This window comes from Alligator mississippiensis, chromosome 16, assembly GCF_030867095.1.
Source record: "Alligator mississippiensis isolate rAllMis1 chromosome 16, rAllMis1, whole genome shotgun sequence".
NCBI classification, from domain to species: domain Eukaryota; kingdom Metazoa; phylum Chordata; order Crocodylia; family Alligatoridae; genus Alligator; species Alligator mississippiensis.
This window is the reverse complement of record NC_081839.1, coordinates 31,057,035-31,070,991: the sequence shown is the minus strand read 5'-3', so window position 1 is coordinate 31,070,991 and position 13,957 is coordinate 31,057,035. Positions and strand designations below refer to the sequence as shown.

Genomic DNA, 13,957 nt, shown 5'->3' with positions numbered 1-13,957 from the left:
CGGTTGGCTGGGCATGACGGAGGGGACCCTGTGCCTTCCCAAACCTGCTGGCAATAGTGCCTGGGCCACGGTGCCAGAGCTCTGTCCCCACCCCGGTAACCTTGCCGGGGGATGCTGCTCTGCTCCCTGCACCGACACTGTCCCCATGGACTTGGCTTACCCAGCCCCAGTGCTTGCTTGCGCGCTAGAGCCATCACGGCACAGGCATTTCTTGCTTACCCAGGTGCTAAAGCGGAGTCAAAGCCTCAGAGACACAATGTCCCAGCCTGGAGGTTACCCTAGATCTCAACAAGCCGTACCCAGCACCACGGGGCATCCGCTGCCTCCCGGGGCAGGGTCACCTCCGACCAGCGGACGGCTGCTGGGGGCTGGGATGAGAGGGGGCCCGGCGAAGCTCTTAGCAGGGTGGGACACCAAATTGAACCCCTCATGGACCCACTCCACCCAGGCCTCCAGGCTCGGGGAGAGGGAATGCCCCTCTCCGAGGGTCGCGAGGGGAAGGGCCTGTTTGCTGCCGGGCCGCGAGGTCTGTTATGCCAGGAATTCCTTGCAGCCCGTGGGGTTATCTGGGGGCTGGGAGCTGCCTGCACGTTTCCCTTGCACGAGAAGCTCCATGGCCCAGGGGACGCTGCCTATCAGCGGATCAGCCAGGCACCTTAACTCCTCCGGGGCTCAGTGCAAATCACCTGCTGGCCCTGCTGGCATGACTGGGGGGTGGGCACAGACTGCACGTGGTCTGTGTTGTGGGGCCAGATCCACAACTATCTTCTGGAGCTGGAGCCAGGAGACACAGGATGAGCTCCTGCCCTGGAGCCCCAGCTCTGCTCCCTGCGTGCAAGGTGCCCAAATCCCCATGGCTCCCCTCTTGGGTGGCAATGGGCCTTCTCCCACCCACACGTATCACAGAGCTGGCCAAGGCCCCAGCTTTCAAAGCCCTTCTCTGCTCTATTTAGCAGCACTTCCAGGGGCGGCTTTCCGGTCTGTCCCCTGGGTCCCAAGCCGAGACCTACCAACTCAGGTCACCTGCTGCCTAGCAGCAATCAGAGGGCACCAACCTCCGCTGCTGAAAGTCCAAGCTGGCTCTCAATGCCCGACGCAGCCAGCCCCCTGCCCAAGCTCTCCACAGCCCGGTCAAACCCACTGCGTGGCATGGACTGACACCCAATGGCCAAGGGGGACTTGGTGGGACTGGACGACAAGCAGGCCAGTTTTGTGCCCAGCGGGCTGTGTAGGCGAGTGGAGGATGCTTGGTTTTGGGTCGAACGACAAAGAACAAGCAAAGGATGGGTGCCAGGAGCTGCTGCCATGTCCTCCCCGGGCTGCTCAGCATCTTCCTTTCCAGGCAGCAGTGAACTTGGCTAAGTCTTCCCTGAACTTTCTCTGCCTCTCGGGGCCCCAGAATTAGTCCCGTAAGCCCCGAGCGGGCCCGTACGCACCTGCGTGTGGACGAGCAGGGCCGGAGGGTCACGGTTTGTCATGGGGCGACACCGGAGCAGCCGGGACGGGGTCACGTCGGGATCAGTGAGGTGCTGGCTCTGGCGCGCAAGCAGAAACCCGATGGCTACTAACCTGTTTGCGGGACAGGACGGGATGTCTGCGCAGACGGCTCTGCTGGGGACCAGGCTGGAATGGGCCGAGGGCTGAGCCGCTGCGTGAGCCGCTGAAGAAATTCTCAGCTCAGGTTACCGGCTAGATAAATATAGTGTCTTATCTGACCTCACTGGGCGCTGGAGCACGCCTCTGGCATGCCAGCCCGGGGAGCTTAAAGGGGCAGCACAGTGCACACCGGGCCCAATCCAGCGGGGCCCTGCACCCACAGAAAGAGGGCACTGCCACAGAGGGTGGGGGGCACGGGTAACCAGAGGCACCGGGGGCTGGAGGCAGGGGAGACCAAGGTTTGGAGGGCCTGGAGGGAGGTGTAAGGCAGCGAGGAGGGCTGGGGCGATGTTCTGGGGACAGGGCAATGGGACGGAGCCGGGACAGGCAGCAGGGCCTCTGGGCGCTGAAGCAGCCAGGCAACAGATGCAGGGTCTGAGTCACCGGATGGCAGGCTGCTCCGATCCTGATCCAGCACCTGCTGAGAGCAGGGGAAGGCCTGCCCCATCCCCCAGGCCACGGGGACCCGGTGCCCCTGGGACCTTCCTGCACCAGGGCGATGAGCATGGGACGGGACCCTACAAGGAGAGGCAGGGATTTGTCTGGGACACAGGGCAGGGCTGACTGGGATGGTGCAAACAGACAGGTTGGGGGGAGAGGTCACAGGGCACTTAGGCATCTGTCCCCTGCAGCAACCAGGTCCTCACAAGCGAGACAGGGCAGGCCCTTCTCAGCCGGCTTTGCCTGGTGGGTCTGTGGCAACGGGCCGGTCACCCCTGGGGCTCTGTGGGCTGGGGCATACCGGGGCCGTAGGAGGAGCCCCGTGCACAGACCCAGAGCAACATGGATCGGGCGGGACGCCACCCGCTGAGGGCTGGTCCCCAGGGCTGACGTGGGGCGCTGGCGGGCAGTGACTCAGTCTGCGCACACTGGGATAATTAGGCAGGATGCAATTAACCCGGCATTTCCCTCCCTTCTGCGTTACGGGCCAGGAATGGGGCAGGCGGCAATGGGAAAGCGCCCGGGACAGCCTCAGCCCTGGCCTCCACCCCCAGGAGGGTGACGCCAGGGGTCCAGCTGCTCCCCGCTCCGCCCTGCTGCAGGGAGGGGCCTGCAGCCTGGCATGACCCCTGCCCCTTGGGCATTGAGGTCACAACCTCCACGTGCAGCACGGCGTGGCACATGTGCCGCTGTGATGTGCCACAACCTCATGTGCACGTGCTGTGTGAGGGGCCATGTGCCCTCCTCTACCTGGCATGGGTTGGCTTGGCCCATGCACTCCCTGGCCCGCACAAAGCTGGGGGCAAACCCCAGTGGGCACCAGCCGGGGAGGGGGGGCGCAGTTCCCCCAGCCTGGGGGGCACTGCCATGGAGCAGGCAGGTGGGCATCGCCCCGCTCCCTAGGCCCGGAGGAGGCGGCTGCGATGCACTCACTTGGCTCCGGGCGCAGCAGCCAGCACCGGTGTCTAGGCGGAGCTGCCCGGGCCGCGATGTCACAATGGAGCCCGGTCCCCCCTCCCTGGCCTGGGCTGGGCTGGGCCAGGCCGGGCATCCCTGGGCACCCGCAAGGAAGACAGGGCAGGCTCGGGCATCCAGTGGGTTTATTCTGTGGCAGAGCAGGCACTGCCCCGCCGGGTCGAGCTGCAGCAAGCCGGGGACACAACGACAGCGGGCACGGATCACGGATCGGGGCCGGGCTGCGCCCCCCTCGCTGGCGCAGGGGGAGAGGGTGGGGGCCAAGGCTGCCCCGGTGCAGCCTCTCTTGCATCTTCTCGGGGGCCTCCCCTGGCCCCCATTGGCCTGGGGGCCCCAAAGCAGAGGGGAGGTGCAAAGGGGCTGCCAGCCCCAGGGAGCAGAAATTGCTGGGGGAGGAAGACTGGAGCCCTGACCTGGAGGAAGACTGGGCTGGAGCAAAACAGCTGGAAGCACGGAGGGAGGAGCGCTGGCATCGAGGGGTCCCACCCCCCCGGCCTCTGTCCTGAGGGAGACAGCAGCCAGCAGTGACGGGATGGCCAGAGATGCAGCTGCTGGACCCCAAATGAGAGGGAGGGGGTATCTACCTACAGAGACTCCCAGGGCATCGGTGCCTTGGCCTGGGGTGGGCAGCTTGGCCCTGCTCTTATTCCTGCATCAGGGGACAGAACAAGCCCCAGCTCCGGGAGATGGGAGGGGTGCGAGCATGGGCGTCCCCAGCCCGCTGAGGGGCAAGGAGCCTGCTGGCTTGCCCTGCCCCACTTTTGGGGGGCTGTGGCCAGGGAGGGGGTGTCTCTAGCTCAGAGAGGGGTCTCTCTGCAGCAGCTCTCTCTCGTCACAGCTAAGGACTGGATTCCAGGGCACGGTGGGGAGCTCAGGGCTCGGGATATCGTCTAGCCTGGACCCGGCTGTCCCTGCCCCTCATGTTCCACAACATCCAAGAAAAAAAAGTATCTATCCCCCCTGCCCCACCTCACGCCCAGCTCCTGGAGCAGCCTCCGTACCCCCCCTTGACAGAGGGCTGGAGGCATGGGTCCCTCTCCAGGTCTGAGCTGTGCCCTTCCCCCCCGCCTTACTCTGGCCAGGCCCCCTTCTTTGCTCATACTTCCCCAAAACTGCTCCCCCCAGACCTCTCCCAAGCAGACAACACCAGTTGATTCTCAGCGTTGTGCAGTGCAAAAGACAGGGCTGAGAACCCACCCACTTCACCGCACCCGTGGCCCCGGCAGGATGAGCCCAGACTCCAGTGGTGAAACCCCCTCGACACCCCTGGGCCTGGCAGGCTAGCCCTTATCGCTTGGGCATGCCCCAAGCACCCCATCTGCATCTCCCCCGGCTCCCTCCCGGGTGTGCTGGCCTTCTGCGCTTTCCCTGCTTGACAGAACAAAATAAACAAGAAAAAGCTGCCCCCCCCAGACCCTGCTGGACAGGCAGACGGACGGATAGAGGGACGGGCAAACAAAATCGCGATGGAAGAAGCAGCACTGCCTAGCAGAACATGAGGGAACGGCGCCATGCGCGGGGCCCTGGCATACTACGGGGACCCCCCCCAGCGGGTGTGGGGCACGATGACGGGGGGTGGGGGGGCAGCGTGGCAGCGGCAGGTGTACGGCTATAGACAGATAGAGGGATATAGTGCGTGTGTTCAAAGCGTTTGCCTCCTTCCTCGGTCCAAGGGCCGCGGCCTGGCGGCAGGGCACTGCCCTCACAGGGACACGAAGTCCACGGCTTGCAGCAGCGGCAGGGACAGGAGCAGGAGCAGCAGCCACGAGGTGTTCTGGATCAGGAGGCTGATGCCGGCGCACTTCTCCAGCTTGTCTGCGGAGGGAGGGTGCGGGGCAGCAGGGGAGAGGGAGAGTGAGAGCCCTGCCGGGAGCTGGAGGACGCAGGCTGTCCTCTGCCACTGCTCAGTCCCATGTCCCTGGGCAAGTCCCATCCCCCAGTGTCTGCCACACCTGGCACAGCGGGGCCCTGGTCTCGCCCAGGACCTCAGTACCCTGTGACTGAGCCAGCAGACCACCTGCCTCATTTCTTGTCTGACTGTGGCCAGCACTGGCAGGTGCTGGCGACTGTGTTACACAACTCCATCCCTTGGGGACCCCAGAAGGGGAGATACTGGACCCCAGGGATACAGGGGGGCTACTGGGCTCTGGGGTTGGAAGATCCCTTCCCAGATGGAGCACAGACAGAGAGGCGAGTCCCAGATGGGCAGCCCTGCAGGCTGAAGTCCTGCCCCGTGGGAGCAGGTACAGCCAGGGCGGTGCCAAGGCAAGCTCACAGGTTCCCACTAGATGCGTCTCAGGGTCTGCAACCACACAGGTCTGGGCCCCTTCTGCCGAGCCTGGCTTGCAAGGGGCCTTTAGTCCTTCCCCAGGACTCAGGCTGAGATCCAGCAAACTCGCTCCACATATGGGCCACGCACAGGTGGAAACGGCTCTCTCGGTTCCCACCTGGTGCTCCGGGGGCAGCAGCAGAGGAAGGAGCAGAGACCTGGCCCCCACCCCACTCACCTTTGATGACGGTGATGTTCTTGACCTGGTGGCCAGTGTAGTCATTGGTGGCCTTCAGCTCGCAAATGTAGAGGCCCTCGTCGCTGGTGGTGAAGCTGGACAGGTAGAGGTGGATCAGGTTCCGGTGCAGGGTGATGTTGGAGCGGGCCCGGTAGGTGCTCTCCGGGATGTTCATGTTGCTGTTGATCACGCGCTTGCGGGTGTCCCGGATGATGCTGAACTCGTAGGTCAGGGGGTTGCTGGTCTTGTTCTCGAAGTGGCAGTCCACCCGCAGGCTCTGGCCCAGCAGGCAGGCGCTCAGGTCCCTGATTGTCTGGCATTGGGCAGCCTGGAGCACTGGGACAGGCATGTGGGTCATGCCAGGGCTGGAGAAGCCAGGACCTCCCACCCCATAGAGGCAGATGCTGTGCCCTGCACTAGCAGGGAGGGGCTCTTTCTGAGCTGGCAGCAGTAGCTTGGCTTTTATCCTCCCCCCCATGGTCCACTGGGAGGTCACGACAACACCTGAAACAGGGAATCTGCAGCTTTCCCTGCACCCAGGCAGGGGCCAAGGAGCATTCGCTCTTCCCAGTGGGGCAGGGATAACCCAGAGGCATCCTGGTCCCTTGCCAAGCCTGCAGAGCATGCACAGAGTGGGGCTAGATGGGCCCTGGGGAAGCCCTGTGTAGTGGCTGGGGTGCTGCAAAATCCTGCAACCCCTTCTGTAACTGAGGCCTCCAGCCTCTTGGCAGCTGCACAGAGGTAGCCCTTCCCCAGGGCCATTTGGGACCATCTGAAATGACCCGGGATCCCCCTGGCTCCAGGGCAAAGCAGCTGTTTGCAGCTGTGGCTGCTCTGCATCTATGGGCAGTGGCCACTAGATGGCATCTGTGCCCACCCCTGCAGCCCTACCTGCCAGGAGCACAGCGATGCTGAGGGTGGGATTCATCTTCCCACTGGCGCAGCCCACGGGTGTCAGCAGCTCGAGTCTGGGATCAGGGCCTGGGCAGAAGCAAGAGAGCGCTGGTGAGCTACAGGGCAGGGGCAGGCTGGGAAGAGACAAGACAGACCCCCCTCATACACACCGAGGGAGGGGGGAGGCACACACACATCCATGTGCAAGCATGTGCACGCCTACTCACGCAGGGACAGACACAGCTGGACACAGACAACCCACCACGGACCCCCAGGCCCAGATGAACACCCCCTCTGCTGAGCACTGAGAGAGGCATGTGTACTCCCAGGGCATACCTGAGCCGTAGCGGGCATGCACACAGCCCTCCACAGAGACAAAGGGGCTGGACTGGGCTTCCTGGAAGCAGGCAAGAGTCAGGGGTGCAGCTGGCCTGCCTCAGCCCCATGAGCTCTGCATTAAAGGATCACAAGACTGGAGAGGCTGCCCATCTGCTGCTCATTAAAGGCAGCATGAGTAGGCTGCCCAGCCCTGACAGTCCTTGCACTGCTGGCCCATGCAGACCCCGACCCTGGTTCTGAGAAACAAGGGGAAGCAGGGGCTGTGCTGGGTGAGCTCCAGGCATGGACGGCGCAAGCCTCCCCTTTCTATTCCCTCCCTGAGACTTAGCACAAACCATCCTGCCCCTGCCATGGGGGAGCTGGCCACATCCAGGCAGGCTAGGCCAGGATGATTCAGAGGATGCAGGAAGTGGGGCTGACATGGGTCTCAGCAGGGAGGGGGAGGACAGCCAGGGCAGGAGCCAGCCAGGGCAGGGGTCCAGCACATCCTGGGGCCAGACCTAGATCTGCTGACCTTTGCCTGGTGGGGACAGGTGGCTGGAGTTTGGAGGGGAGAGGTCTCCAGCTGGTCCCTGGCCGTGCTGGGGTGATGTGGTTGGGTACCAGGCTGATGCCTCACCCATTGCACCACACAGACCCTGGTTGCAGCTGCAGCCGCACGTGGGGAACAAATCAGCCGCAGTCAGCAGCATGGCGAAGTGTCTGCGCAGCAAAACCTAACCGCAGGTGCTTCGAACCCAAGAGCCCTGTGTGCTGCCAGGGGGAACTGGTTTGGGTAGGGAGCGTCCAGTAACCTCCTCTCAGGCCACAGGGATGGGGTGGGGGCACGGGCAGCAGGGCTCTGTCTGCAGCCTGGGTAGCTAGGGATGCTGGAGGGGCTGGGGCAGAGGAGGGCACATCCACCCCTGCCAGCCGGGGCCTGCTGCGGCAGGGGGGAGCACATGTGATGCTGCACCCCTGGTGCCAAGTGCGGGGGAAGAATGCAGGCAGATCCAGCCCCCAGCCAGCCCTGGAGCCAGGGAGGCGATAGCTGAGCCGTTTGCTCAGCGCAGGGACCAGGAGGTGCTGACGCACCCGCTTTCCACCAAGAAGGCCCTGTGTCTGCCTGAACCCTAGGAAAACCAGTCTTCCTCTGACACCTCCTGGCCCTGACACATGCAAACAGTTCCCCTGAGCTGTGGCAACCCCCGCGGGTCTCCTCTCCTGACCCTGCAAAGCCACGGAGCAAGTAAGGATCCAGCCTACTTCCCAGTCTTCACTGCAGAGCTACTGGGGAGGATCCGACCTCAATTGGGAGTCAATAACCACCCCCCTCCCAGCAGGGACCACCGTCTGCACTATGAGGGCCAGGGCACTGGGGATGCTGCTAGAAAATGGAGCATGGGGGGGGGGTGAGGGAGGGGAGGAAAATGGGGCTGCGTGGCAGAGGGAGGCTCAGCGGTGCTGTGCACCAGGGCGCTTGGGCTTGCGGGAGCTTGCAGGTGCCATGCACACGCAGGGGAGGAAAGGGCTGCATGGGCATGACTAGGCTTGGGGAGCAAGGAGCGGAGGGAGCGGGTAGGTGTGGGCTGGGGGGCTCCGGGCAGGCTGCAATAGCCTTGCTCAGCTCCTAGCCCGACTCCAGCAGCTGCCGCACTCATGGCTCGGGGCTGGCTCCCTCCCGCTCGGCTCGGGGTGGTGGGGACCAGAAGATAAGACCCCTCCGGGGGGGATGAACGCAGCATTTCTCCCACCCCTGCCCCTGCCCCTGCTCCACCTGGGTGCCCACAGCCACCTCGGCTCCTGCAGACCCCCAAGGTCACGGCGCCGCTCGGAAAGGGACCCCGGGCGTCTTGGCTCCCTGTCCCCGCTGGAGAGGGCGGCAGATGCTGGGCAAAAAGGGCATGGCTGTGCCACAGCCTCTCCTTCCTCAGTTTCCCCAAAACGCAGAGGGGTCCCTGGAGGAGGGGGTCGGGAGCCCAGCAGCCCCAGCCCGCCCGGCCCCGGCCCCGGCTCACCCTGCGGGCGATGCTACCGCTGCTGCCGCCGCCGCCGCCGCTGCTGCCGCGACTGCTCCGGCTGCGCCGAGCCCGCCGCAGTCTGGCGGGGACGGGCGGAGCCAGCAGCGCCCCTCCCGGCCCGCAGTGCCGCGGTCCCTGCCCTCTGCGGTCCGGCCGCCCCCCGCCCCCACCCCCGCCCCGGCACCTGCGCTGCGGAGGGGCACGGGGCAGCTCCCAGGGGTCGGCTTGGCAGACCCCAGCCCACCCCACCTTCCTGTGCCAGCTCGGGACGTGCCCACCTGGCTGCAGGGGCGCTCCAGGGGACACCCAGCTCGCAGGGCAGGTTGGCAAGGGCATGGGGGCTCTGTCCCAGCTTGCTGGCAGTCCTGGCATCAGTGCGGCCCAAGAGCCCCTGGCCAACCCCCTGCCTAGTTTGGCCCAGGGGTCAGTCCTGGGCGCAGGGAGCAGAGATGCTCAGTGCTGCGCAGCCCAGAGGGGCAGGGGCAGGGGCAGGGGCACGTCCCAGCTCATTCAGAGACATCCCTCTGCTTGCACTGGTCTAACTGGAGAGACATGGGGCTATGGAGACCCGTGCCAGCTAGAGAGACGCTGTACACACTTATTCTTGCCACAGCACGTCCCCTCCAGGTTGTGCACGCACACACCTAGGTGCACAATCGTGTGCCCACACACACGTGCACGCACCCCCCCGCACACAGCTATTTGTGAGCCACCCCCTCTCCACCACCTCCTTTTTGGCTCCCTCGTGGCAGCCTTGAGGTTTCCTCCTGGAGGTGGTGACATTTCCCCTGTTTCCATAGAAACGGCGGTCTGCCGTGGTGCAAAAAACGTGTCACGCCTCTTAAACGTGGGCATTGCTTTGCTGGATGAGGAGGGGGGCTTGTGGGGAGGCGGGCTTGTGGGAAGGCCCACACTGCCCTGAGCCCAGCTGCCATGTCCCCATGGGGCTGGCTGGCAAAGCCCCTTCCTGCACAAGGGGGACCTGGAGGTGGAGAAGCGTTGCTGGGGCAGCCTCTCTGCTGTGTGTCCCTGCTGTCGTGGAAGGAGTAGTTCCTGCCTTCCTGACTTTTGGGGCTTCCAGTGGCATGGAGACCCGTGGTGCCATCAGCACCTGGAATAAACTGCAGACTTCGTACCAGCGAGTAGTTGGAGATTGAGAGAACAGGCCTCCTGAGCGCCTGGCTTTGGCCTTTGCAGCTTTGGAAACTTGGCTTTATTACACCCCCTGGCACCACGGAGCAGCCTGGGCAAAGGCACTGGCTCCAGAGTAGACACCATGACATGGGGATTGGGCCCTTCACACTGGGCATCCATTGGTGCTGTGTCTCAAGACTTTGGCAGAGTAGGAGAGCAAGGCCAAGGAGTGGGAGGCCGCTACGACTACCATGGCCTGACCTCATCCCTGGGCAGTGTCTACATCTGCAGGCAGGGAAGAGCTGGGCTAGTCTCAGACTGGAAGCAATGCCCATGGCCAAGGCGCTGAGCTGGTCTGTGCAGTGAAAGCCGATCCACAAAGTCACATCCTGCAGGTGACATTCGATCATGGAGGTTTTGCAAGGTGGCCGGGCAGCAGGGTTTTTGCTGGAGTCACACATTCATGGCCCCCCCGCTGAGCTCTCTCCCCCTCTCTCCCAGACAGTCTGTTCTCGGGCTGGGCTGCACAGCTGGTGTGCACCTGCGTGGCCCCAAAATAGAAAGAAGAGAGGGTGCAAGAACCAGTTCTGGACTGGGGAACAGCAGGGAAGGGTCTGAAAATGTAGCCAGGCTATAGCAGAGGGTCTGGCTGGGCCCTTGATAGCGTTAGGTAACACAGACCCAGCTGGCTCGGCAGGCTCAGACATGGGCAGCATGGTACAACAGCCCAGCCTGTGCTGCAGAGCAAGCCTGAGCCAAGGTGCAGCAGTAACATGTACTACACACACACACAGCTTGCATGCCTGTAGTTTTGCAACACCAGTGCAAAATCAACCACACAGCACGTGCACACACTGCATCCTAACATACATAACTATGCAATCCATTGTAGGGCCTAAGACAACATGCACGTGCGCACATGCATGCACACACACACACCCCCCTCCCTCTCTCTTGGGCACTAACATCAGATTATCAAATATCATGCACACCGCACGCTAGCACTGCCGACGTAGCCTGCCAGGTGCCAGGGCTCTGGAGGAGCAGAAGCAAATGCAGCAGGAGACCCTGGTGGGGGGAAAGGGGAGACAGGCTGGAGCATGCGCATGGCAGGGGGAAGTGATGTGGTTCTGCTGCATTGGCAACCCACCGTGAAGGCTCGCCGTTGCCTGCTATTGTGGGAGAAGGGAGCATCTCCCCTGCCCCCCTCCCCCCAGCATCGCCTTGCAGACAGGCATTATGGGATAGGGAAGGCCCCCCCCCAGCCCACGGATCGCTGTGCAGAGCTGCACTGTGGGCCTCGCTTCAAGCACAGCAGCAGCATGCTAAGCAGCTCCAGGCAGCGAGCTCCTGCCTGGACCAGGCTGCAGCCCAGCACGTTGCATCCCTGCATCCCAGCTGTATCCACAGCCCCGAACCAGCCCTGCAAAGGGGAGCAGGGGCCACAGCCGCTCCGGGGACTCCACTTTGCAGGGAATAGGACACCCGTGCTCAGCTCCATGCCCCAGGGCCAAGCAAGCCTTGGCCAATGTGCTCCTTCCCATGCTGCACCCCTGCCTAGTTTGGCCCTGGGGTCAGTCCTGGGTGCAAGGAGCAGAGACCCTTCAGGAGAGATGCCCACAGCCCACACCAACACCCTCAGTTTGCCAAAGCAAATGGGCTATGGGGACAGGTGCCCCCCTTTCCATATCACAGTGGAGGCACGTTGAGGTTTTGGAGTGGCGGAGAGGGAGTTAGGGATGAGGACAAACTCACCCAGCTCTAGACAAGCCTTCCCAGGCCTGGACAAGCCCTGACCCCACTGGCCAGCCCTGCTGTGTGGCTACCACAACTGGGTAGGGATGGTCCACAGCAATGGGGCAGGGTCACTGAGGCACTCCAGGGTCCACCGAGGCATCTCCATCACTTTGTCACAAAGGCTTGGGGCCAGCAGCCAGCATCTTTGAGGAGCTCTGCTTTTCTTGCTCTAGTCCAGATATGGGGATGGCGTCAGAGGGTCTCTACAGCTTCGCTTTCCCTTGAAACAGAATTAAAACCCCTGCATAGAGACTGAGAGACAGCAGAGCGCAAAATAAGCCTTTATGAGCTTGAGCTTGCTGTGTGGGGGTGGAAATCAGAGCAGGAGATGCAGGCAAAGTTCTCCACCCCTCACAGGCACCAGAGATGCTGGAAAGCCAGAAGAAGGAGCACCTGTGCACAAATGAGCGGAGATGGTTATTGGGCATGTTGCAGGTTTTAGCTCCGGGCCAAGTGCTGCAAATTCATTGCAAAGATGCCACCATAGATGGCAAAGGAAGTCTCTTTGCTTGACCATCAGCTTCTGTGCTTTGCTTTAAAAAATAATAATAAGAAGAAAAGAACTACTGTTGCACTCTATTTGATGGGCATCTCTGATGGGTTTTAGTCTGACCTGTCCAAAACAAAGGGCTCCTGGTGCTTCTCATGTGATAAAAATCTGCTTAACACATGGCTGGCTAGGATACAGTCCAAATATAATTGAGGAAGTTAAATTCACTTTTCCTTCTGGAGGAGGGAGAGGTTTATCTCTGGCTTCCTAATTCAATGTTCTCCTTTGCTCTGGACTCTAAATTGATTGTGTCTTATGAGAAACTAGCTCAGTTTCCCCACCAGCCCCTTTGCACCCATCGGGGCATTAGTGACTCCTTCTGGGGAAGGCAACTCACCCAGAAGACCTTTGGGGCTTTTAGGCAATGCTCAGTTTGTCCAATGTCCACTTCAGCTTCCAGAAGGACACAATTTGCTCTGTGGGCTTCATAAAGCAGACCCCCCTGCCCTGGAGCACAGATTTTGCCGCCACCACTTCAGCTTTGCTTGGAGTTGGGGGTCTGGCAGCTCTCTTCAGGGCTGAGTTCTTGGGGCTGTGAACTCCTAAAACCAGGCCCTGGTAAGCTCGGGATGTGCTTTAATAAACATGATGGATAAACATGATGGCTTTGATAAACATGATGGTCACTGCCAAAGCAATGACTAAACTCTGAAGCCCATTGAACTATATTCCATTTTCTGTGCAGAGTTGCGCCATCATCGCATGCTTTCCTGGAACAAAGTCATGCTTTTGTTGAGGCCTCAAATTGACCCTCTGAATGCTTCATCTTTGCCTTCTGTGCTTCTCACAGCCTTGCTGAAATTTCACTTTGCTGGATGAGACTCCCATTTCTCTTGCCTCTTCATCATTATCCAGAGGCAGCAGTGATGCATGGAGTATAAGTTGCTGTGTCTCCTTCCTGCAGCAGCAGGGAGCCTGGCCATGGCAGATGGGGGAAACGTAATGCAGCCAGAAGGCTGCTCTGGAGTGTCATGGGAGGGGGGGAGGCTGGGACCCAGGAGGGAAGGGGAACCTCAACGCAGAGCTTGTGCTCATGGGTCACAGCAGGGTCCTGCTACCCTCTTCTGCTCCTTGTCACTACTTGCTTATGCCTTTTGAACACCCTGTCCCACCTCCTGGAAGTGCATCCAGGAGTGTCTGACAATGACCTGGTGCATTTGGTGAGCAAATGCACCAGGTTCAAGTCTCACCTAGGACACCCAGTGACTAAGGACAGAGGTCTCTATGACAGCCTCCATGTCCTGGCACAGCCCTGCAGGGATGCCCATTCTCCCCACCACCCTACCTTGTCCTGATGCTGCTGAGAGGAACCCACACTGCTGGGACCCTGGGGCTGAAGGGGTCTGGCACTAGGGTAAGGGGTGGTGGCCCCCTTGCAAGCCTGCTCCGCAGCCCACAGGAGTCAGAACCGAGTCCTGTGCCTTTTGGGATGCTCTGACATGCCCTTCCACCCTGTGCATGCTGAAAGCTGCTCCCTGCTCCATTGTCTGGTGATGGAGCCATGAATAAAACATGCCAAATACAATAGAAATGGTCTCAGCTCCATCATGCCAAGAGAGCTCATGCCTAGCTGTGCTAACCTGTGCTAGATAGGATCCCACAGCCTCTAGGACCAGTTGGGATATGGGGCATCAAAGCATGCTCAGCTGCAGCCTTGGAACTGT

The 13,957-nt window shown here is 61.6% G+C and overlaps 1 protein-coding gene across 1 annotated transcript; it reads right to left on the bottom strand.

Moving 5' to 3' along the window:
• Window positions 1–3,180: 3,180 nt before the first annotated feature.
• On the bottom strand, window positions 3,181–8,904 carry THY1 (Thy-1 cell surface antigen). The gene is made up of 4 exons (XM_006258151.4): window positions 8,810–8,904; window positions 6,471–6,560; window positions 5,580–5,915; window positions 3,181–4,887 (listed from the first exon to the last, which is right to left on the bottom strand). Exons 2-4 carry the CDS (start codon window positions 6,505–6,507, stop codon window positions 4,775–4,777), a joined length of 486 nt encoding a protein of 161 aa, XP_006258213.2. The 5' UTR covers window positions 6,508–6,560; window positions 8,810–8,904; the 3' UTR covers window positions 3,181–4,774.
• Between the last annotated feature and the right edge of the window lie 5,053 nt (window positions 8,905–13,957).

Excerpts from the sequence above, each read along its gene's own strand:
- THY1 (XM_006258151.4), bottom strand. The coding sequence starts at position 6,507 with ATGAATCCCACCCTCAGCATCGCTGTGCTCCTGGCAG. Across the intron at positions 5,916-6,470 it reads CATCGCTGTGCTCCTGGCAG|TGCTCCAGGCTGCCCAATGC; the intron begins GTAGGGCTGCAG and ends TGCCTGTCCCAG. Across the intron at positions 4,888-5,579 it reads GAACATCACCGTCATCAAAG|ACAAGCTGGAGAAGTGCGCC; the intron begins GTGAGTGGGGTG and ends CTCCCTCCGCAG.